General features: G+C 37.0%; 1 protein-coding gene across 6 annotated transcripts in view; it reads left to right on the top strand.

The window, feature by feature from the left end:
- The window catches only part of MCTP1 (multiple C2 and transmembrane domain containing 1), a 200,006-nt gene that overhangs the window by 11,775 nt on the left and 162,768 nt on the right, over positions 1 to 25,463 (top strand). For 4 of the 6 annotated variants that reach the window (XM_042822882.1, XM_042822878.1, XM_042822883.1 and 1 more), the window contains exons 1-2: positions 1,088 to 1,300; positions 14,385 to 14,499. In XM_042822882.1, the coding sequence (XP_042678816.1) occupies positions 14,439 to 14,499 (61 nt within the window). In that variant the 5' untranslated portion in view covers positions 1,088 to 1,300; positions 14,385 to 14,438. Of the gene's footprint in view, positions 1 to 1,087; positions 1,301 to 1,614; positions 1,729 to 14,384; positions 14,500 to 25,463 lie in introns of those variants that run through there. The other 2 variants (XM_042822879.1, XM_042822881.1) reach the window with 2 other exon arrangements.

Below are 25,463 nucleotides of genomic sequence, written 5' to 3'. Positions count from 1 at the left end.
TTATCTGGCTATCCATTAAGTTTAAAACTCATTGTACAAAGTCATACCACTGTATTTAGGTCTAGACTGACATATTCCTGAGTACTCTGTACCAATCTGAGAAGGGGCATCAAGCAGCTTCTCTCTGAAATGAAGAGGCTTAGGAAGAAAGAATACACAATTTCAAATTGTGCAAATTTCTCTGCTGCTGTGCTTAATGATGTAGAAGAGCCGGTGCCTAAAAAACTGAGATCATTTAGGCCTGGAGCAGTTTGATACAGAGGGATGTTAAATCCATAGAACTGACAACAAAATGTGGAAAAACCATAGTAGTTTTAAGGAGAGTAATTTGCACAAGATTCCAGCTAAATTAAACCAGGATTTTCTTAAGAGGGTGAAGATTGAAGAACTAAGTTAAATGAAATTCCGGGTGTGGATAAGACTGGATAAACTTTTAACACCATACAAATAAAGATGTATATCTGGTCATGAAAAGCTTTTACTTACCTCCTTAAGACTGAAGTTATATTGAAATTCACTTGAATAAAATCTGCATTGTTTTCATCTATTCCTTCTTGTCTTCACTGCTTCTTTTTGAGCTTTTAATATCTCTGTAATGGACAAGAAGAACTTTTTTTAAAAAGTTTTCTAAGACAATAGCAGGTGGTAACTGAATATTACTTTTAGATCTGTTTAAATTATTTCTGAAATACCTTCAAAGCTAATATGTTAGGATATACTTCAGAAACACACTAAATACACATTAGTATGTATTTTCTTTCATTTTCATAAAGTAGTTGTGTTTGTTTAGTAAAACAAAGTGTTTGTTTAGTTAAATGAACTGTTTCTCCATACAAGTTATTAATGGGAAATATCAGTGTAGGAGTTACCTAGGATTTAAGGTTCAGGAGTTGAACTTTCATATGTGGTTCATGCAGTGTTTAATAAATAAATGACAGCACCCTTTGTTTTACACCTTCCTCTGCATTGGGCGCAGAGGGAGGAAGCAGTTTCCAGTGTTTGAAGATGTGCAGATAGTTGAGTCATTTCCTCTGAATAAGTGTTGAAACGTATTCACGTATCAAGTCTTGTCTCACTTTCACTCTGAGTAGCTGCAGTTCACAGCGGTAGTCAAGTGATATTTGCACAGAGCTGTTGCTACCAGCTGGAGGTGAACAGTATTACTGAGCAGTTGTCAGCTCGCAAAGCTAATTCAGCTTCACAAGTATCTTTGTGAAGCAAAGGATTTTCAGCTCATTCTTACAGTAGCATTCTGGATAGGGCGAAACCTGCAGGAACTTTTCATTGTGGACCTGATAAGGTAGGAATTTAGTTTCTTTATAAAGTATGATATTCTAATGCATAATGATGTATGTGCATCCTGTTAAAAGGCAGATAATTTACAACTCTTTTTTGAAATTAAATATTTGCTTTTTATGGAAACAGCATGCCCAAAGTGACTAATGCAGAGTGAAGAAAACTGTTTCTTCCTTTCAGAATATCACATGGATGGAAGCATAGTCTCTTACAGGTGATGTGAGATGTAAGAGGTGATGTTCAGGACTAATGTTTACAGTCATATAGAATGGAGGAGGAAAGCAGTACTGAAATCACACTGTTGCTTTTCCTCTTTAGTTACTCTCAGGTACCTGTCTTGTAATACATAGCATGTGGATTTTTCCATGGATTTTATGGCTGTAATACACACCATCATTCTTCAGTGACAACTGAAAATATCAAAATATCCAGGCAAGTCATGTTTAATTAAAACTAGTTTTGATTGTGAAATTGGAATCTTTATTTTTAAAATGTTTGTTTTTCTATTTGTATATAGTAAACTAGTGTTACAGTGATCTTTTAGCTATGAATACAAGCACTAAGGAAGTTTCTCTGTATCTGCTTAGTGTTGTTTTAATGATAGCTGTAGAATCACTTGTTTTAAAATCAATTCAGAGTAATTTAAACTGTAATCTGAAAACATTCATATTTCGCAAAATTTAAAACATAAACTTGGCACATAATACTTCTGAATAACCTGAGGTATTTAGTGTGCATATTTAAGTATAAAAACAATAATTGTTAATAACATGGAAAATTAAATTAGAGATATTTTAGTATGGTTTTCTGTTATGAAAATGTGGACAGTCTGTTTTTTAATATAATGACTGAAGGTAATTTTTCTCGTAGGGAATGAGGAATCTGGCATATTACTTTCAGGCATTTCTCCTTTTGAAAAGGAGATAGCTAATTGTTCACAGATTCTTCTTCTGATGTGGCTTTGATACCTGTCTTTATTTCCCTGTTCAGTTATCCTTCCTTGGCTGTGTTTCACATAATTTGCTGTGTAATTCTGCACTCTTCAGGCAAGTGAGAAGATTTTTGTGCTTGATATGGCAGGTTTCTTTCTCTAGAGATGATAGAAATGCTAGCTCTCAGAAATCAGATTGGTACTGCTTTTGCTCAAAACTTAGTCTCAGGGAAAAAAAAGAATATGAAAAGCTAAAAAATGGAATGCCTACATGATTTTTACGGTTTATAAAATGATCATTTTAGGAATGTAAGCTTCTTTGGAATGGGAAAGAGTACGTGACTTTGATTTGTGTATTTCCAGTATATTTTTTACCCTTTTTTATTTCCCCCTTTCACGTTCTTTGTGAATCATGTGTTCCTGAGTGCAAATGTATGTATTCTTGCAGAAATGTACTCAGCCCATGTAACTTAAAATAATCTTCTCAAAACCAAAATAGGTCCAGAGTACTCAAACTCCTGGTTTGTCCTGGGAACTGAGTAATTCTGCACAGATGAAAGTAAAATATAATTTGATTCATGATGCTTTTCATTTCTTCTGTTTAAACAAATTATTTCATTTCTGAAGATTATAATTTTGGAATTTTTGAAAAAGGAAAATAAGCTTCAAGATTTTTTTGAAATAATTTAATAGCAAACTTATTCCTGATTCAAACGCACTGAATTGGCTAGATATAGAGTGGTTGTGAATGTGGCTAGTGAATTTCAAAGTGAATTTAATCACTGCTCTTGGAAAATCTTTGGATTCATTGTTAGTTCAGAAAAGAAAAAAAAAAAAGGTTGCTGGTAAATGGATTGTGTGTGGTCTGCATAGAAGGTTTCATGAGAGATAGTGAATATCCTAAAGCTATAGATTTCTGAACAAATAACAAGACTATGAAGTCTATTTTGTATTAAGAGAAACTTATTTATTTTTTTTCCTGGTATTTTCCTAGTTATTTACTAGTTACTAGTTGTTTGGTTTGTTTGCTGTATGTAACTGATAATGTCAGCATTTCCACAGTAACTATTCTATCAACTAGATTAAGAGACAGTAAGCTTTTACAATTTCTTTAAGTCTTTTTTTTAAACAGATTTTTTTTTCAGGTATTAATTGATGCTTTTTTATTATTTTTAATTAGAATTGAAGGCATATCACATGCTTACTCGTGAAGCAACCTTATGTTTATATACTGATTTATAATATGTGTAACTATACCTCTGAGAATAATAGATTGCTTTACAGAAACCGAAAAAGACTGAAGTGGGCAAGGGGGAGGGCTTAATTTAAAACGTCCATGGGCAGTGCAGCATAAATGCTCGGTGGCAGTGTTTATGCACAATTTGGACATACAGTGCTGCGACCAGGCAGAGGATGGCAGCTCCAAATATCAGCCATATGCTTTACAGGAGGGTCCCTGGCCAGGGGACCTTGAGTGCAGCCCTCCAGAGGTGTCCTCACCGGTACTGACCAGAATAGAGACAAGCATCAAGTAACCTCCTAAAACTAAAAAGTCTGGTGAAACTTTGGAACATCCATAAGGGGTCATGAAAATCTGCTTTTAATTAACTTTTTATGGGGTTTTTGCTTACACTTGAAATAGATACTAACATTTTGCTCTCTAATCAATTTATCATGTTCCTGCATACATATGTTTTTAAATTAGCTTTCAGTTGTAGGCAATTGTTTGTGTAAATGGCTGGGAGAAATTTTTTTAAGTGAAGTCTGAGGCCATTAATCAGCTCCAAGCTCCTGTGGGATAAAATAGTATGCCAGTAACTTTCTTCTCAGGAAAGCAAAATACTCCCGTATTACAATTTGCTTTGGAAATTCTTGCATACTATTTGTGATTTAGAAATTAATAAATAAGTATTATTTCTTCTAGAATTAACTCCAAAACTATAAGCAAACCTTTCTCTTTTGTGATTCTAGGCTTTGCTTATAATTCGCTCAGCTTCCCTGTAAAATGAAAATGCATGAAGGGGCAGGGCAGGGAATGAGATTAGGGAGAAGAATGCTGCAACAAATTTCATCTGACTGTTGAGCAAATTGCCCATAGTTTCAATATAATTACCATTCTGTTTTAACAACACTCTTTGAATGTGTTAACCCAGGTGGAAGAACCACAGAGATTCACAAGTGGTGAGTTCACATGAAGTGTATCAGTAATAGTGCAAAGGAAGCATCTCCCCCGGGAGTCCACTTAAATTTCAGACAGCTCTAATTACCTGGGTTTATCCATAGGATTTCTGGAAAGCTGTCTGCTTGTGGAAGGAATCAATTCTTACTCTGCTGTGTGGGCACACGCCAGCCCACTTGGAGTGAAGAGCTTTCTGGCCAGTGATGATGAATGAGGCATAGCATACAGTGATGATGTTACATGAGTAGAAATAAGTCCCTGTGAATGCCAGTTCCATCTTCAGCTATTGCTTTAGCAGAGCGCTGCTTTATTCCAAGTCCCTGACATTGTTTGTCCTTATAAATTTTGTTAACTGGAAGTTGATTTGTATTTTTTTTCCCTATTTCTATTTTACCTTGTTTTGGAACTGGAAGTACATTGCTCACTGTAAACTACATGACAGAAAATGCTGTTCTGATTTACATGACTGCCTGTCTTTCCAATGGGACATTGCATCTAAGAAACAACCTGGGATTAAACGCTTGGGCAGTAGATACCTGTGAGTTGTCTAACCAGGAGAAGAGCAGCCATGGCTGTAAAGAAGAGCTGTCTTTGTCTCCATTTCCTGAGGCACAGTGCTGTGTTCCTTAACCTGAGGCTGGGACCTGTCCATTCTATAAGGTGTAGCCTAGCAGCATCTGTGTTATTTTATCTGGACTGTATAATCTTGTAATGTTCGTGTCATCAAACGATGAGGAAAGTTTAGATGATGTAGACAGCAAACATTGAAAGGAATGGAATGTGTGCCTGTCATCGGTTCTGAGAGGGTGGGACAAGATCACTTGTGGTGGTCTTCTGTCAGCCATGTCAGTCTAGGTCACCAGAACTGCCCTGGTGGCACTTGGCTATGTTACTAAACTTGAGTCCACTCAGCTAATGGGAATTCCTATACGTTCATTCTCTGCTTTCCCATTTGTATAAATGTTGGTTTTATGGGCACTTTGAACTTGCTTCCAGAAATTTATCAGTTACTCTACTAAAACTCTTTATTTTACTCAAATTTGCCTTTGGAAAAGTGTGTGCATGGTGATTTTTGTGTTAACGGTGTTACTTGCAGTATGGAAATTACTTTGGATTTACTTTGTTTTGTTTGTCTTCTGAAAAATGACAGTTTATTAGTTCTATTCTATCTTAGAGTTTCTTAAAATGTGATTATGATTCAAATATGCTTCCTTGTAACTGATGTCAATTAAGAATATTCCCACACTTTTAAAGATTTAAGACTCCTTCAGCATCTCCATAAGAACAGAGCAGACATACAAATTACTAATGAATCAGATCTGTAACTCTTTATAATAGAAAGGCAATCATCCTTCTGAAGAGTCAACTATGATCTTCCCCTATAGGAAATTTAGGGGCTAAATCAGCTAATAACTCAGATTTTGTCATCCATCTCCAGAGTACAAATCCGGAGTAGACTATCTGATGCAACTGGACAAAATTTAAGTATCTTCCATGACTAATAACAGAGAGTGGCTATGCTGCCTTATACACCCAGTGCTTCATCAGTTAGCTGGCGGAATTTCTACTTCAAAGATACCTGCATTTAATTTGATTTTCATTGTCTCTTTGTTATTTATTTACATAGAATATTTATTTTTTTCTGCATCTAGGGTTTTTCTTCTCATTCTGATACTTGCCAGAGACACACACTGACTAACAGTGACTGGAAAACACTTTTTCATCTTATCTGGCTATTTGGTATACTGTTTCCTATGCAAATATATCCTATATAGAAATTTTGTTGTCTACAGTGAACGTTGGTGCTCATGATGGAACAATTTTTACTTAGGAAATCTGCAAGACATTGGTGGGGTTTATCTTCTGTTTATTCTTCGGTTAGCGAAGGTATTTTTCCCTGTCTGTTATTTGATAAATCTGTTCAAGATTCAGGTGTCTTCATGAGGGTATTGGTACTGTGCAGTCCCAATATTGACAGAAATTCAAGATCTTTCTGACAAATTCTGAGCAGGTTACTTTCTCACTTTTTCCATTTTATGTCAGCTGATGGTGAACATATTTCAGTGTCAAGTCACTGAAAGGTAAGCATGATTTTTTTGCCTTAGATATGTATCAGGCAGTGGTGGGATTTATTATGATGGGATGAAGCTTCCTTTTTTTCCATTCAAAAAGGATCACTAATACTTTTCAGTGTAAACTCTATTCTACCCCACAGCTAATTTCTGATTAGGACTATGTTAAGGAACAGTAGAACTCTAAGAGTAGCTCTGGTAATAACTTCTTTTCTTGTCACCTTACTGTCTGCCCAGGTACCAGCCTCCAGCTACTTTTCTGGGCTACAAAATTGCTGCCTGTTTTCTACAAAAGATAAATAGGTTGCTCTGAAAGTAATACCTCCTATTTATTTCCATGGAAACTACAACAGGTGCAAAGAGCACAATAACACTATTTGATAGAGCAAATTCTCAGCCTTACTGTGCTCTGTTTGGTCTGTGTGAACATTCAGCGAGCGTTGATGAATGTCAGTGGATACTACTTTTTCCACATGGAGGAATTCACTGACACCCATTTGCCTCACCCATGCTTCTGTGTCAGACACTATTCTGTCAGTCTATCCTTCTGTTGCCATTGGTTGCACAACAACAGCATGTAATGGGATATTGGTGGGAAGGTTCAACCTCTATTGTCATACCACCAACATCCACCTCTGACTCTGTGGGTAACAGAATAAAATAGAAGGTATTAATTTTGGAGCAGCAAACCTACATTTCTAAATCAAAAACTAGAGTTTTTCCTTGAGCACATCCTGTTGTGCAGTATTATTTTGAAGATAAATTAAAAGGAATACCTTAGCTATTGTGATGATCTGAAGTTATAATTAGATGGTAAATCAGAAATGTATTGATTTGTCTAGCACATATATTGAATTTATCCCTCATTTCCTCTGTGATTTTATTCAAAATGGAATTACACAACACATCCTTAAATTCAGCTGCCAGTTTCTCTTGAAAAGACACTCATACGTAAGTGAGGCTTTCGTCCCATGGTCAAGGGGACCATACAGCTGCTGGTGAGGGCAAAGTGGTTTCTTTACATCAACCACTACTAGGAAAGCTGTTGGGTAGGAGCCTACTCTGGATGTACTATTTCTTAGTTTAATGAAAAAGCATCATATGTGCTAAAAGAAGTGGCTCCACCACAAACTGAGAAATTGTAACGAATCACTTTGTTTGGAGTGTAAAATCTAAGTATTAAATGGACAGAATTTGTAGCAAAAGCAAGCTTTGCTGAGATCAGTGTACAGGATGGCTGGGAAAAAATAAGTGATTATAAAACACTGATATATCTGTATCTATGCCTTTGATCAAACCTCAGGTACAAATTCATAACTCAGCGGTTGAAATACCTAATGTAGTAGTTCTAAGGTTTTCTGTAACAGAATTGTGTGTAAGTAGCATATTAAAAACCTTTGAATTTATCACAGCAGTACCAAAGAAAAACAAAGTGGTAAAATTTATTTGGAATTTCTAAAAAACCCTCTTTGTGAACCCATTACGAGGAGCTGAGACGATACACTCTGACAGATCACGAGGATTAAGAGTTGGAAAATGCTAAAAAAAAAAAAAGAAAAAAGTTATCCACCATTACTTGTAAGTGGAAACACTTTCTCAGCTCTTGAAAAGTTTGCATTCTGAAGCCCTGTGCTTACAATTTATTCTATCAAGGTAAATTACTGTGTTGGTAAGAAATAGATAACCCTATAGTAATTTGGGATGAATACTGAAGTTTCTTTTCACAAAATGGAGTCTGGACAGAAACTTTAGATCTTTTTGATACAACTAAGGAGCATAAAGACACTGTAGGATGTTAGGCAGGGCATATGGATCAGGATGAAATCTGACCAACAGGAAGTAAGTTGTGGCTGCTTTATTCAAGCACAAACTCATGGTTTTGGTGAAGGCCGTTTTTATTTTCTACTCGCTTTATTATCTCAGTCTCTGTAAGTGATCTGCAGAAGTAAAATTTTACAGTAGACTTGAATGAATAAAAGGTAGCAAACTGAGCAAGCAAAACATGAAGATTGATGAAAGAAGGGACAATTCAGTCGGATCTCTTCTGATTATGAATATCACTGTGTGGTTTCCTCTGCTGCTAGACAGGACTACTGCTTCTGAAACATGTGATTTGAAATGTACTTCTAAGTACAAAGCTTTCCAAATAATATGCTTACATCTTCTGCTGTTATTTGTGCATCTATTTATTACATTTTCAGGAGGAAATCTTCAAGCTGTTCAAACTAATCACTTTTATTGTATTTGAAAATAACTGAAAGCAAATGCTCACTTTCAGTATCAAAGAGCAAGAATAGTACAGATGTCGGAAAAAATATTCCACTTATTCTGCAGAGATATAATTTTTTTTTTATTTTTTTTTTTTTTTTTTTTAATTCTGAAGGATTATTTTTAAACAACAGATTAAATAGCTCTTTCACATGTATCCAGAAAGCTCAGGAAAGAGGAGGCTGAACGTTTTGCACACTTCTCTCTGTTAACCACAGTATTTCCTGATGATGTAAACTATTCGCATACAGCAAATACTGGCACATATCAACGTGTGTGTGCATGTATATGTGTGTGTGTATTAATGCTCAGATAAACAATGTCTTCATTCTGCAGAAATAATCTCAAATTTATAGTTCTTCATTATCTATGCATTTCAGACTAGCACATATGTGCTGCTGCCCTAAGCTCATGAATAGCTCAAATGCAAAATCTTTCATAGGTCATCATACATTTTATCCAATTTTAAATCTTCTCAGGCACAGCTCAGGCTTTTCACATGTGCTGTAAGTAACAGCAGTATTTTTCTGTAGATATGAGTATGATAAACTAAAAAAGTAGCCACTCCTGTCTGAAGCATGTATGTTAATCAAAACCCACATTACTAGCATATACAAGATTCTATCAGTTTCTGTACACTTCTGATTTAAAATCACAGTATGTCCTTTCATTTTGGTATTGAAATAAGTTGAAATTTTAATCCAGCCTCGTTACTGAGGAAGTAGATTGAATGAGATGAAACAGTGTGTGTAGCTGTTTTCTCTTTCACATTTCTCAGTTGCTGTTTGTTGCTATCAGTTGGAACACTAAAATAAAAACTGTTGCTTAGGTATGATGAACGAGGTATGATGATGAACATAAGAAGTCTAAAGCAGGCAAATATTTTCAGGAATATTGAAAATTGCTTATCACTTCATTTTCATAACTTTTGAAGCACAATTATTTCTCATTAACTGCCTAAATTGACAGGTATTTGGATATTCAGAAGTTTAAAATTTCTTTACTTTACAAGCAGATGTTTTATTTATAGGGATGTACTAGATTTGGGCTCCTTCTGAAAGGAGATGCTGGGGTATATTACAGCTGTAGTTTTTCTTTTTTAATACTTGTTGAATATTTTAGTTTTGGCACTAAACAGAAAGAAAAATAAATCAAATTTTAAGATCTGTTCCTCTGAAGTGCTACTCTGTTCTACAGTGGAGAGTTCCTTAAATCTCTTATAACCTCTGAATATCTGGAGTTAAGTCTTGCTAATTTACAGATTTAGATTGCAGGAGCACTATTAATTCACTGGGTTTGTGTAGGTGGTTAATCATTAGTAATAATTCTGAAGAAGAATGTCAGTATTTATGGTGACAGTAAAAGGCAATGCATGGTTTGCAGTGGCAGAGATGGTAGTAATCTCTAGGTTGTCAGCTGGGGACACCTGAATGTATTAACCTAAAAATTAGTGTTGTGCTTTATGCTGTTAAATGGTAATGTGACTTCAGAAGATACACTCCTAACTTTGATAATGCCATAGAGATGATAATCAGATTCACTGTGCTTTTTGTTCTGGTGTTTTTTAATAAGCTTTGAAAAATGATATGGTGCAGGAATGGTGGCAATTTTAGCCCATCAAAGCAGCATCATTCTGTTTATACATTGAGGTGCAATACTTCATACATGGGTAGTAATGTATTTACCACAATATAAGATGGCTTTTCCTTTCCCTAGTGGTGCAGCTATTAACATGTAACTAGTTTGCAGTTCTTTCACATGCTTAACATGTGCTCATCTGTTTAAAAAAATCTATTGATCTGGTTGTTAGACTGCTGCATCTAGAAAATAGAGAAATAGGAAAACAGATACTCAATGAAGGAGTGCCACTCACAGGAGTTATTAAAGTGTGGCCAAGTGCAAGCTGTGTATTCGGTCCAGCTTGTATAAATGATGTGTACACCAGGTATGTTACAACATCATTTGACATGCTCTAAGTCAGAAGTGAGTTGTAGCTGCAGATTTATTCTTTTTATGTGTTGATTCTTACCATGTTGAAAATCTTACCATGGATGTCTTATTGAAAGTGAAAGCAGATTATGGTGTTACTGAAACTGTTCAGTAAAAAAACTACCCAGGGGAGCCTTGTATGCTATCTATTAAATGAAGAGCACAATTGATAAACTGTGTAGTCATTGAGAACTTTGTCTCAGCCTTTCCACATGGAAAGTTTGCAGGATGGTGGGGATCTTTACCATCTGTATCAAAATTCTGTCTACAAGTTTGCCTACACTGTGAAATCAGAAATTTCCTTTAAAACAATTTAATTTGGATTTTATAGGCAATTGTGGGACTCTGATAATTAAGTCATAATTTAGCTAGAAAGAATGTTCTAAAGTAAGATGATAACAGACAGCTATTAAAAATGAATTCAGTTGCATCAAGGCATTCCATCCCACAGAAGATTTACTTATATGAAACAGAAGTTAATTGCCTCTTTGTCTGGAATCTCAACGTTTTTCTCAAAGATTTAATAAATAATAAAAGCATTTTCAACACCTTATGTGCATTTAGAAACTAAAAGTTAAGGCTTGTTCGTACCTTGTCAGGCTTCATGTCATCATCCGTTAATATACAGCTCACAGTTGTTGTGGGTCACAACAACTTTATTAATGTTTTTATGGCTACAAAGAACCTACTTCCTTGATCTCAATACATGCAGTGCGGAAGTTAAGAAAATTTGGTTTAGAAACTCGTGTTTGGGATAATTGTAGGATTTGATACGTTTCCAAATGTCTTGTTGAAACATTTTTAATCTTAAGTTCATTAGAGCAGAATGCACAAAAGTAGTCCTTTATGTTTTACTAGTTGCCACTTTAATGGTTAAATTTTGAAATGTTGTTAAAAAATGATTCATTGAAGGCTTGATTTATTATGGCAACCTCAACTTTTACTTGCATAATTCAAATGTTGTATGTCTAATGTGAGAAGACTGGCTTGACTTCTTAATACTTACTTGTTTTCTTTTTCATTTTTATTTCATTCAGCTCTTTATGTCCTGCAGTATTATTACACTGCTTATCTAATCATTTCTGGTCTGCTTGACACAAAAAAAGGCACAGGAAAGGAGTGAAAAAGATAGAAGTGAGGAAATGTTAATGTTAACATGGGGCTTATGTTATAACAAAGAACATAAAAAGGGAAGAGGGACAAAGGGACTCCCCAAGGAAGATTGGAAGAAGAGGTTATTAATATTGGAAAACATTGCAGTTCTTCTTTTGTACCTGCAAGTTCTTGCAGACAGACAAGAAAGTGGAGTGATAATATTAGTGATGGTGATTTACTTTGGAGCTGAGTTTTTATCTTACATAACACTCTGATAAACACCAGTGCCAGGATGAGACTGAGTGCCAGACCAGTATGAATTTTTTCCTTATTTCTGTCCTTGTTAGAGGCTAAGCATCGCAGAGGAGTGCAGAGGAAGGTAAAGAGCAAGACTTGAGGCCTGCTGCTCTGCGACTCCGGCCCATGCTTCTCCTGCCCTGTTGCTTGGGCCCCTTGTGGTTCACAGTCTCTCCAGCTGCAAGCTTCTTCCTTCTTGGAAGAACTGACTGTAACTCTTTACCCTACTGATTATTGTGACAGGCAGGACTGTTTCTTGTGCTTGTCTTCCCTCATAGAAATTTTGGTCAGGTAGCCCTGCTGGAATAAACATTTCTACATTCTCACATGTTCTCATCGATTACTGTAACTGACCAACTTGGCTCCCATCACTGCCTGTCTTGCTTATTACTCCTTGTTGTCTTGGAAAAAGGTCCTTGACACTCCCTTGCATAACTTTCCAAGGCAAGGTGGAACTTCTGTTTTTTTTTTTATTATTTTCAACCTTGTATCTGCTTGTGTTGAGAACTTCTGAGAGGAGTTAATCCTTTAGAAGTGTGGGTGGTGGGTGACTTTTACTATAGTCTTACAAGGTCTTTTCATAGTTTCAGGCATGCATGAGCAGTTACTTTACAAGGACAGCATTGGAAGATAAACTTTGAAAATCTTCAACACCCCCTTCCCTAAATCAAAACTCATCTAGCCATTTTCTCTGAAGTGAACTTGTTTTCAAAATCTTCATTGGTGTCTAACTCATGAGCATATGTCTCAGTGTTTGGTATGGCCAGCATTGTGCATGTTGCAGCAAAGGTTAATATATTAGGCACAGTTCTTCTTTGGGATAACAAGACATTAAATAAATATTTTTTTCTTACAGAGCAGTTGTAACTGTGTAACAAACATTCATATCACTTGTCCTTGAGAAGCGGGACACGACCTGTTGCTGTGTTCTGCAGCCTGGAAGGCCAACAGTGTTTGTACTTTACCTGAGGAGGGGTGGCAGCAGGGAGAGGGAGGGGGTTGTCCACTCTCTGCTCTGCCTTTGTGAGCCCCATCTTTAGGAAGGATGGAAAGCTGTTGGAGTAGGTCCAGATGAGGCCATGATCAGAGGGCTGAGCATCTTTCCTATAAAGAAAGATTGAGGAAGATGGGCTTGTTCAGCTTGAAGAAGGTTCTGAAGACACCTCATTGTGCTCTTCCAAAACATAAAAGGAGCTTACAATCAGGAGAGGGGTTGACTTTTTACACTGATAATGATATTACGAGTAAGGGGGAATGGCTTTAAACTAAAAGATTTAGGTTAGATGTTAAGGAGAAATTTTTCACTCGGAGAGTGGTGAGGTGCTGAAACAGGCTGCCCTATATGCAGATGCCCTGTCCCTGGAAGTGTTCAGGATCAAGCTGGATGACATCCTGAGCAGCCTCATATAGATGGCAGGAATGCTGGAACTAGATGATCTTTAAGGTCCCTTCCAACTTAAGTTTTTCTATGCTTCTGTGATTTACATCCTATCATAGGACGTAGTGGTGATGCTCTGTGTGTATGATATACGAAACTTCTATCTGTACTGCGAATGAATAATACGTACAGCCATCTTAGCCTTAAAATTAAATGCAGTGTTCAAAATATTAATGGTAATTAGATGCAACTTACAGAGAGATGTGTTCAGAACTGTTCTCCAAAAATTTATAAATTTAGGAGGAAATACAATTTCTCTCCTTTGTCAACGGGGACAGCAATGTAATTACTATTCATGTGGTCCAGAGAGGTTTCTTTTCTTCTGACTTCCCTTAATTTTTTATTTCTTTTGATACAATTCATAAAAATAATCTGAGAATCCTATCTTTGCTCTGGCAAACAGTCAGAGCAAAAAAGGCATATATTGCAAATGAAGAGTTTGAATTGTGTTTATTGTCTCTAGGATATTTTTCAATTTTCTCCAAGGATATTCTTCACCAATTTCCTTCCATCATTCTGGAATTTTCAAAGCAGTGCAGTAACCTGTCTTAGCAGACCAGGATTGAAAATGAACATAATTAAAAAGTGAGGTTGCCATAATAAATATAAATAACAAAGGATCCTTTTGCAAACGCAAGGACAAAAAAGGGATTTTTGGGATTTCTATCATGCTGAAGACAGGCACTGGTTCTGTTAGCTGTAAGATGGGGGAATGATATAAAGCCTAGTCATAATTCAACAAGATGATATTGCCAGGGAAAAATGAACGTTATCTGAAACTTTTAGTAACATCAACAACTGTATTTTTTTCTCCTCCAGAAAACAAGTTCAGTTGGACCTAGTAATGCAGATTTTCCCTCTGGGGATCCCGGAATGTACCAACTGGACATTACTTTAAGAAGAGGACAGAATTTAGCAGCACGAGATCGTGGAGGTAAGTGCATGTTGGTAAACACTATCTTAATACTTGGGAAATTGGATTTCCATTGGTTTAATTTTAACAAGATTATTAAAGCTTAAGAATCCAGGTTTTAATTTTGTGTTAGATGCTGTTTAAAACCATGTTGAGGTTCTTTGGTTCAAGGGCATGCAGCAAAAGGAGCTCAGGACAGCTAAACGCACACAGGAAGAAAAGTAATAGAAGGTAATATTAGTTTACTTCTAATTTCAAGCTAGGAATGATGTGATAGATCTAATTTAACCATTCAGATTACAGCTGTTCAGTAGTTAATTTATTCCTTGACTGCTTAACATAATTAATGGCTCTGTATTTTAAGACAGCAGTAAAACTCCTCTCTTTAATGGTCCAAGTGTTTCCTGTTGGTCAATATTCTGGTCCAGTGTTGGCATTTTAAAATTTGCACTAAGCCACGTACAACACACGATTCCTGAAATGTATTTTGACCCACTGAAACACAACTGGCTATCTTAATGACTGCACATACAACTGTAGCTTGTTTTAGATTGGTCAGTAATGCCATTCCTGAACAGCTATTTAAGCATGATAAATCTGGTTAATAAACTAGTGAAAATATATTCATTATGAGAGAAAAGAAAACATAGTATATCTGCAGCTGAAAAAATGGTTTTGTATAGAGGCTTTCTGTGTAAACTTGGTGAAGTTATTTGGCTGATTTCAGGTCTTAAGTACAGTAGCAGAAACCAAGAAAGCTGTTTACATCAAAGGGATACTACTCCACTGATAATTACATCATTAGAATTGAAATTTTACTATTCTCATTATTGCAAGATTACTTTTTTAATATTCTTCCTTGAGGTGTATTGATAGCCTATCAAGCTTTACCTGGCATTCATTAAAAATAAAAATACTAAAACGTTTTGTTTAATGAGTTGGAGGGACATCCACATAGCTTGTCTGGTTTTTGAATGTTATCATGTAGTTCATTTATATTTGCCATTCCTATTGTTTATAAATGAACTGAAATGTGATTATAAATATTTTGGTTTGTTTGCAAGGAAAAAATCTGTAAATATTTTCCAGATAAAACAGGAGTCTAAAGTAAACAAAGAGCAGGAAATCTACCTCCTGAGGTAGAATCACAGTTTCTGAACTGAGTATTTGGTGCTCTGTAAGATGTTAAGCGCTTTCAAAGATCTGTTCAAAAACCTGCCACTTCAGAATCAAACAACCTTGTGCTACTTCTGATGTTTCTGCAATGCCTAGATATTAAGTTATTTTGCACATTTGTCACCCTGTTTTGGAGGTTTCACTTTAGACAGACACTTAAAGGCATTTTTTGAAAACACTGAGCAAGTACTAAATTTTAGGTCAACCTTTTGGAGGAAGAAGACAGATACTGAGCTTGTTTTCACAGAATAGTCTTGTGGCCTGTTTTCTTACCACAAAAAGTAGATGCCTTTCTTTCTTAATTCTTTCCTGACCATGAAAACACTCAGCCCTCTATCTCAAGCAATGGGGGGTTTGTTTTAGCAAGCCACTGCAGTTGTGTCAAGAAGAGTGTGTGCTGCCATAAAGAAGTATAAGGATTCTTCAGGTCCGGTGGGGAGCTACAGGTGTGCTTCTTCCCACACTGACTGCATGTTTGATTTCAAAACCCAGAGAGAAAAATACAAAAATAGTAACTTGTTCAGGACACCAAGCTAAGCCTGAATATCCGCTGTTCTGCTCTGTGTTTCGTTTGTTTTCCCTTTCCCTTGGAGATTCTCAGAGTGGAGATATTGTCAGCATCTGCAAAACTGGATTCTGAGGGCACTGTGTAGGCATTAGGAAAGCACTTTGTGGATTTACATAGCTGCTGAGTGGAAAGTGCACAGAAAGGGATTAAGGTTGGGAAGTCATTTTTCTCTGAATGCTTTCTAGAGTATTTTATATATATATATATATATATATATATATATACACATACATATATATGTATATGTATTTGTTTTAAGTAAACCCAGAAATGTTTCACTAACAATGAGCATGTAAAACTGAATTAATACTAGGAGTTTCTGTGGATACCAGAGGAGATGCAGCAAGTTCATGAAAGTTCACTAAGATATTGAAAGGTGAAGGAAAAAAAAATATAAACACAATTCTCAAAGTTTTTGTTTGTTTGTTTGTTTGTTTGTTTGTTAATTTAAATTCTTGGTGCATAGATAAAGGACATTATGGGAAAATAATTTACTTGCTTGCCACCTTCTCATTTTCCCATCATTACCTGTTTGGAGACACCAATGTAGACAGAATACTGTGTCTCATTGGAAGTTCATTCTGAGCCAGTACCAGCATTTCTTTTGCATTGCCTACATGCTTCACCAGTGCTTGTGTTAGGGATTTTGACTCAGAAGGTGATTATAGGACAATCTCTTGGAAGCACTGTGTAAATATATATATCCAAATGCCAAATGGAGCTGTGGAGACTGATGTGTTGGATATTAAAATCAGAGAGTGGAAGATTTCTCAGGAATATCATGAAGATGGCATATACTATAAGCCGTAACACCTTCTCTCCAAAATCTTCAGATTCTCTGCTTAAAGCCTGACCATTGTTCTTTTTCTGAGTTTTATGACTCTCACTCCAAAAGCATAATGAAACTATATTGTAGAAAATAATTTTGGTTTTAAATTCAGCTTTTTGCTCCTTAATTCTTGAACTTTAGTTTCACATATCTTTTTAGAAACCTGGTGCTGAACATATTGAAGTATTTGAATTCAGCATTGAATTCTCATGGCATGAATGTTCTGCATGCTTTGTCTTACCCAAATTTATAAAAAGAGTCACCATAACATTCTCTAAAGAAAGGGAAAAGATTGCAGCTTTATTTATGTGGCTAGCAATGCCAGTATTTGTCATGGCTATTAGTTAATAAATAGCACTGTTTATAGTCACAACAATGGAAGAACAGAACATTCTTAATGAGAGGACCAACATCTTGCTGTTCCTTTCTCAAAGTGTGGAAAATAGCTCTTGTTATTGCAGACAATAATTCTGCACAAGTATGTCAGAAGGAAATGTAATTATTCATTTTAAGTTCTCATTTTTATAGAAGATTCTGCCTTCAGTCTGATACAGCTTTCTTTCCGAGTACCACTCAGCTGTGGTGCCCAATGCCATCTCAGCTGTATGAGGATACAGTTTACATTTGTGCTTCTGTCAGAATCCTTTTGTGACCACAGATATGTTTTATAACTATGGGACTTGCTTTATTTAAGCCCTTCCTAAAGTAAATGACATATTTAGTTAGATTTCAACATTTGTTTTCCAAGCCTCTTTCCTTAAGAGCTGTGGAAAACTCAGTAGTTTTAACAAAAAAAAAAAAAAGAAAGAAAGTCAGTAGTATTAACAATTTAACCTTACACCTTATATCTTTGTTCTCTTTTTTAATTTTTCTTTTTTCTTTTTTTTTTTTTTTTTTTTTTAATAAAGTGTGTAATACCATGTATGCTTTGGGAGTTTTTTCTAGAATTAAGATTTATGGATTGAAAAAAAAAATTGATATGTTACTTGTCTTTGAATTGCATGCAGATTTCATGCAGCCACTTTCAATCAGTAATATGCATTTACAATTTTTCTTTCCACTATCGCTAATACGTATAATTTTTGTAAAGAAAGAGATAGAGAAAGTGATTTATCCATTTTTGCTTCAAGAGTGACTCATGCTGAGATGTAAACTGAAATATTGTAGGGAATTACGTTTTAGTCATTGGTATTCTACCATTCTCTTCAGTTCAAGGAACAATATCCAAAATATTCTTTTAAATGTTTTGAATAGATTTTTTTCACAGTCTTCTCTTGTTTCACTGGAGCCTGGAAGCCACTCTCTTTTGTGTTCTCTGAGAAATGTGGCTTTGGCCTTTAACTGGTTAATGTCACCAAATCTCCTTGTCTCTCTGTGCAGAACATTGGTCTGTAGGGCTTCCTAAGACTTTATAACAATAGTTGTTTCTTATGTGGCTAACTGATATGGAAGCTTATATCCAAAGTGGTAAAAAAATAAAATAAAAAAAAATCCAGAAGTAGTGTGCAGTATGCAGTGCCAACGCTGAGTTTCAGTTTGATTGATCTCTCATTTTCAATATGAAATTTTTACATCATTCAGAAATTAGCTGTTTGAACTGAGGATAACTAGGAGAGAGAATAGTCAAAATCAGGAAAATGTCAAGGAACTATAATAGTGCAAGAATATAGATGGATAGTTTGCTTTTTATCTGTATATCTCTTTATCCATTTACATCTTTAGGATCTGGAAGGAAAGTAAGTGCCAATGAGACGTTAAGTAAAATAAGAGGAATCAGAAAGCCTTTAATATAGTTCTGATTCTACGCAGCCACAAAATATTTAACGCACACTTATATGGGACAATACATTTAACATTTAATACAGAAAAAAATGTATTTTGTGTTTGAGCAGAGCTTCACTGTTGTAGAACACTGAAATTCAATTCTTGGTCAAAATGTAGTGCAGACAGGGTAGTAATGCATATTGAGAAGTTGTTCATCTTCAAGATTCAGATAATTTTTTTAAATCTGTGAAACACTACTAAGTCTGTTACATAGTCAAGAATGATGGGAACACGTTCATGTTCTCTTTCCTGTAGAGGTGATATGAGGAGTGTAGTGTGGTGTAGTGGAATGTTTCTCATCTGGGAAGCAGTCATGGGACAATAGCCAGAGAAATGCTACTCACAATATAACAGGTAGCCTGGATCCAAATTGTTTTTAGAAGGCATTGGAGATCAGTATTTTTGTGCTACTAAATGGAAATATTTATCAAACCCTTAAATTGTATATTTTTATTTTACTGTATTAATCATGTCTGTAATTTTGAAGCTATTTAATCCAAAGGAAAACAAATTCCTTCTGGGATGGAAATCAAAGGATTTATACGTTAATTTATCTTGAAGTGTTTTAGAGGAGTTGCATTTCTTTGACTGAGTCAAAAATATATCTAAAAATGCATTTATTAAGAACTCTGGGAGCTGTGAATGTGTAAAATAGCTTCTTTTTAGAAACTCCATTTCTCTACAGTGAAGAGAATTGCAATTGTGGATTTCCATCTTACTGTCAACAGATACAGAGTAGCAGTGCCCAGTGCAAAATGCAGACTGGAAAATTACTTTCCGGTTCTTTCTCTGCTCTGCCTTGATGTTTCTGACACTGTTGTTGCTGTGCAATGGATGCACTGTTGGACTGCTGAGGAGCAGCTGCTTGTGCCTTACCTCCTGCTGCTTGGCAGCAGCCAAGGTTCATACCTGAGGGTGACTGGCAAGTAATTGGCCTTTTTTGGTGAGTGAAGAGCAAGGAGGAAAGAGCAATGTGCAGATCTGAGAATATGTAGACAGGCTGGGCGCTCTCCGCACATGCTGCGTACAGTTTTGTCCTTCTGAGCAAAAGGTGCCAAAGGTCACTGGAGGATGGATTCACTCTTCTGCTCTAGTTGATTCTGACCTATCTGATGTGGTGCCTGTTCCCACTGACTGGTATCTCACTGCACTTGCTCCCTTCTATCCAGCAAACTTCTCAAGTCTCCAGGCAGAAAACATGTGGCTTTCTATTTCTGTCACAGTCTGGAATTCTTACGCAGCGTAGGAGATCTTCACTGGTTGTCAGTTACCTACTGTCCTGCTAAAAACTTTAGAACATGTTCTTCCCTTCGCATGGGCAGTTGAAAATAAGACAGTACCTCATTTTCAGCCTACTGAACTCTTCTCCTCCCTTGTATTTAGGTACATCAGAGCTGTGCTGCTTGTTTTTATTTTTTTCATCATTATTCCATCACAAGACGATGGAAACATCTGGGGATACCACATGGCAGTTTTATGAAAAGATTGCTAAATGCAGTTTCCCCCCCCCCTCCCCCTGTGGCTTTAAAGGACTGTCTTTTACAATGGGAAGATCATAGAATCATAGAATGAAGATGGACTGTCCAAGTCTACTTCATATCTCAAATAAATTTGTGGTTATTAAATATTTTGAGAACATATCTTAGCTGCCCATACCATGGGATTTTACTGTGAAATTTTCTATGGTTCCAAAGTAAAAGTTGTAGTACCTCTGAAAACAGCAGTTGTGAATTTCCTCATGGCTAGCTCTGACAGACACTGTCAGTGCTGGCTCTTTGCCACCGCTATTAGAAACTGGCAAGTAATGGCATTTTTTGACCATCACTGCCTGAAGGCTAGCAGCTTCATCACAACCCTAATAGTTAGGCATCCAAATAAAATACTGAGTTTTTGGAGCCTCGGAATGCTGTGAGCCAGAATCTACATCTCTGGGTAGCATGCTATTTAATACAGCAAAAAGTTTAAAAATCCTCAAGTGGAATTTTATTTATGAGAGTTACATAGATTATACAGAAATATTTATTAGTATGACTCAGTGGTTATACACAAATGTACTCAGGAAAATTATGAATTACTCTGTAGTTTTGTTTCAAACTTACATTGATCAATTGCTTTTAAGCACCTGGATTTGAAAATTCATATGCTGTGAAGGTGAAGTTGTATTTAAGGTTAACTGTGGGCCAAACAGGTGCATTGCAGATTTGGTAATTACAGGCCATTAAATGACAATATAACATGAGGAACAGCAGTCTTAATGTACATTTTACTTCATTGTGGATTTAGAATTATTCATTTTTGATTTAGACAATAAATCCCACCTCTATTGAAGTTGATAGTAACATCTTTATGAATTTGTGTGGACCAGAACTTACTCTCCTGCAAGTCTTGTGTACAAAATAGTATATAAAATATATTAGAATCCTATGAAACTGCCATAGAAAGAAAACAGTAAAGTTTTCATTAGTGTCTTTGGAGGAACAGTCTCAGTAGGTGGCTCACTTTTTATAGAAAAGGCCATTTAAGGAGTTGAGCTTCATAGTTAAAAAGCTGTTCGATCACTAACTGCTCATAAATACTTGTATTTACCTTGCTGAGGTAACTTCGGGTCATATTTCTTAAACTTAAATTACAGGTCACCTTAGAAGAACAGGAGTAGAAAATTTGAAGGAATTCTAATGAAACTGAGATACTCATGCTACATGCAGTGTAATCTCTCAGAAGTGATTGGAGATGTTGCAGTGGTCACCATAACTTGAGATGATAAAACTTGTAGTATGACACAAGTTGAGATAAGTTCAGAGGATTCTTGTCCTCTGAAAATTTATTTTCCAGGATATGAAGCCTACAGGCTTTTTCTCATTTAAGGTGTTATTGGTTTTCCGTGCATTTTCAACTGAGCTCGTGATAAAGCATGAGAAAGAGCATAACTGATGTTTAAATTTGGTTGTAAAAGCTGTGCTGGTACATGTTAGTTAAAGCTACTATCATCACTTGGCTATCCTTAACTACTGATTGAGAATATTTTTGGATTAACTTACCTGTACATGTCAGTAAAACAAAGAGCAGTTAGAAAAAAAAATTAGCTGATTATTAAATAGTTGTGTTATAATTGTGTGAAAAAAAATAGGAATTTTCAGAACTACCTGTATCAGAATGGTAAGTAAGACAAAGTGCTTCTCTCTTAGAACCTTATCTCCTTATGTTCTTTAATTTTTCCTACACGTTGTCCTGCTTTAATAACTTAATACTACGAAAAGCATGAATTTAAACTGTGGTATGTTTAATTTTCCTGGACATCTCATGAGGCAATTTTTCTGACAATCATGTAGCCCTCAATTGTGGTACTCCAATTGTGTGATTTGTCCTACTGTGTTTCGTAGAATCATGGAATCACCAAGGTTGGGAAAGACCTCCTAAGATCATCCAGTCCAACTGTCCACCTACTACCAATGTTTCCCACTAAACCATGGCCTTTAGTACAACATCTAAACGTTTCTTGAACACCTCCAGGGATGGGGACTCCACCATTTTCATGGCAAGCCCATTCCAACACCTGACCACTCTCTCGGAGAAGAATTATTTCCTTATGTCCAACCTGAATCTCTCCTGGCACATCTTGAGGCCATTCCTTCTAGTCTTATTGCTATTTATGTGGAAGAGGAGGCTGACTCCCACTTCACTACAATCTCCTTTCAGGTAGTTGTAGAGAGTGGAAAGGTCACCCCTAAGCCTTCTCTTCTCCAGATTGAACAATCCCAGCTTCTTCAGCTGCTAGGTCATAATTTCTAACTGAATGCCATGGTTTCCATCTCTTCCTGCTTATTTGCTGTCTTATATGCATTAATGCATTAGTGTAGAGGCCCTTAAGCGGGACTGCTGGCTACATTACTGTAATGGAGAAGCCCTCTTATAATTCGAGGTTTTTACCTACTGCTTTCTAATACGACAGTATTCCCTGACTCTTCTCTATCACTCAGCAATACATCCCATTTCCTTCAGTAAATATGGCTTAAAGTGCTGTTGATAAGCCCTGCCATCTTACTGCCCAGTGTATTCTTAAACCTCCTGGTTATTTGCATCTCATCTGATGTCAGCCTGCTTAGTCTATTGAAGATGAGTTCTGGATTATAGGACCCAAAGCCCTGAAGGTGACACCATCCACACAGCCATTCATTCAACTGATCCACTCTTCTCCTTCTGCTTGGATCCCAGCCTTTATCAGGGAGGACTGTTGAGAACACTACCTGTGCTCCAATCCCTTCAATGTATTTCCGGGGGCATAAAGTCTTTCTTAATATTTTGTAATTTCCTAATTGCAGCCTGTGTCCCAACTTGTAATGCTCTTGCTCTGTCACATTGGGTAACCTTATCCTATTGTCCTGAATACGGGGCCCTGGTGGGAAGCTGTCTAGAGATTATCCAGGTAGGCAATTGGTGCCTTAGTGCCCCTCAACACAATGTTCCCAACTATTAAGACCCTTTGCCTTTTGGCAGCACTGGTTCTGATTTGAGCCTTCAGTTGGAGCATCTTAACATGGTTGTCCCTTTAGAGATCTAAACTGTTATCCACACATTCTTTCCATTCCCAGAGCTTTGTATCTGTTGCTTCTGGGGACTTCTGTGTTCCCATTGGAACACACTGATTTTGGCTAGATACTACCTGATCAGATCCTCCTTGACCAAGGAGAAGTCTTTCATTCTCCAATCTCTCTCTCTTACATCCAGGGTCCAGAATTCTTAAGGCAAAGTCAAACTAGTAAAGAGTGAAGCAAAGAGTATGTTTAGTATCTCCACCTTCTCAGCATCTCTTGTTACCAGGACACACACCTCATTCAGTAGTAGACCCACATTTTCTCTAGCCCTCCGTTTACTTTTGGCATACTAGAAAAAGGCTCTCTTGTTATCCTTCGCCTCCTTTCCCAGATTTAATTCCAAACAGGCCTTAGCTTTCTCCTCATTGCAGCCCTGCAGGCCTTGACATTTCTATGTTCTTCCCAAGCTGACAGGTCTTTTTTCCACATTTCACTTACCTTCTCCTTGCCTTTGAGTTTATCCATTATCTCTCTGCTTACCTGCAAGTCTCCTGCCACCTTTCCCTGATTTATCATTCATAGGGATTTACTTATTGACTTACTCATTGCACATCTGCACTCATTCAACGGTAAAAAAGATGTTTCCAAGTGTATAAACATTTTTCCCCTCTTGTAAATATTCATATGTTCTTTGAAAACAAAAGCTATTCATATAGGGAGGGTACATGATGGATTGCTTTCTTCTCATCTAGAAGCACAAGGGTACAGCTTGTTCTGGATGGCATCTCCAGAAGATGGAGATGAATTCTTCTGATTCTTCCAGAGCAGAAGGTTATCAGCAGTAGTCAGCATGGATTCATCAAGGGCAAATCATGCTTAACCAATCTGGTAGTTTCCTGTGATGTCATGACTGGCTGGGTAGATAAGGGGAGAGCAGTGGATGTTATGTACCTTGACTTCAGAAAGGTGTTTCACACTGTCTCCCATGGCATTCTTGTAATGAAGGTTAGAAAGTGTGGGATAGATGAGTAGATAGTGAGGTTGATTGAGAATTGGCTGAATGGCAGAGCTCAGACGTTTGTGATTAGCTGCACAGGGTCTATTTGGAGGCCTGTAGCTAGTGGTGTTTCCCAGGGGCCGTGCTGATCCTGGTCTCATTCAACGTTATTCATTAATGACCTGAATGAAGGGATAGAGTGCGCCCTTAGCATGTTTGCTGATGATATGAAGCTGGGAGGAGTGGCTGACACACCAGAAGTCTTTGCTACCATTCAGCAAGATTGGACAGGCTGGAGGAGTGGGTGGAGAGGAACGTGATGATATTCAGCAAGGGCAAGTGTGAAGTCCTACATCTGGGGAAGAATAACTGCATGCATCAGTACAGGTTGGGGGTTCACCTGGTGCTGAGGAGCTCTGCAAATAAGGACTTGGGTGTCCTCGTGGACAACAGGTTGGTTGTGAGCCAGCAATGTGACCTTGTGGCCAAGAAGGCCGGTGTTATCCTGAGATGTGATAAAAAGAGCATAGCCGACAGTTCAAGGGTGGTGATTGTCCCTCACTACTCTGCCCTGGTGAGGCCACATCTAAAGTACTGTATAGGCAAGGCCGTTCTGGGCTCCCCAGCTCAAAAAAGGCAGGGAACAACTGGGGAGAGTCCAGTGGAGAGGCACAAAGATGGTTAGAGGCCTGGTGCATCTCCTTATGAGGAAAGACTGAGAGTCCTAGGACTGCAATCTGGAGAAGACAGAGAGGCGATCTCATAATTGTTTATAAATATCTGAGGTGTGGGAGTCAAGTCGCTGGGGGCAGACACTTTTCAGAGATGTGCAGCAATAGAACAAGGCGTAACAGGCACAAACTGGAACACAGGAAGTTCCATACTAGGAAGAACTTCTTAACTGTTAGAGTGACAAAGTGCTGGAAAGGGCTGCCCAGAAAGGTGGTGAAGGAGATATTCAGGATCCATTGTGGAAACTTTCCTGTGCCACCTGCTGTAGGGAGCCTTTGTCAGCAGGGGGTTGAACTTGATGATCTCTAGAGATCCCTTTCAATCCCT

This window comes from Centrocercus urophasianus, unplaced genomic scaffold (assembly GCF_019232065.1).
Source record: "Centrocercus urophasianus isolate 14NV4802_14NV808 unplaced genomic scaffold, USGS_Curo_1.0 seq_21, whole genome shotgun sequence".
In the NCBI taxonomy this organism is placed as follows: domain Eukaryota; kingdom Metazoa; phylum Chordata; class Aves; order Galliformes; family Phasianidae; genus Centrocercus; species Centrocercus urophasianus.
Note: the sequence above shows the minus strand (reverse complement) of the source record. Positions and strands in the feature narration are given on the sequence as shown.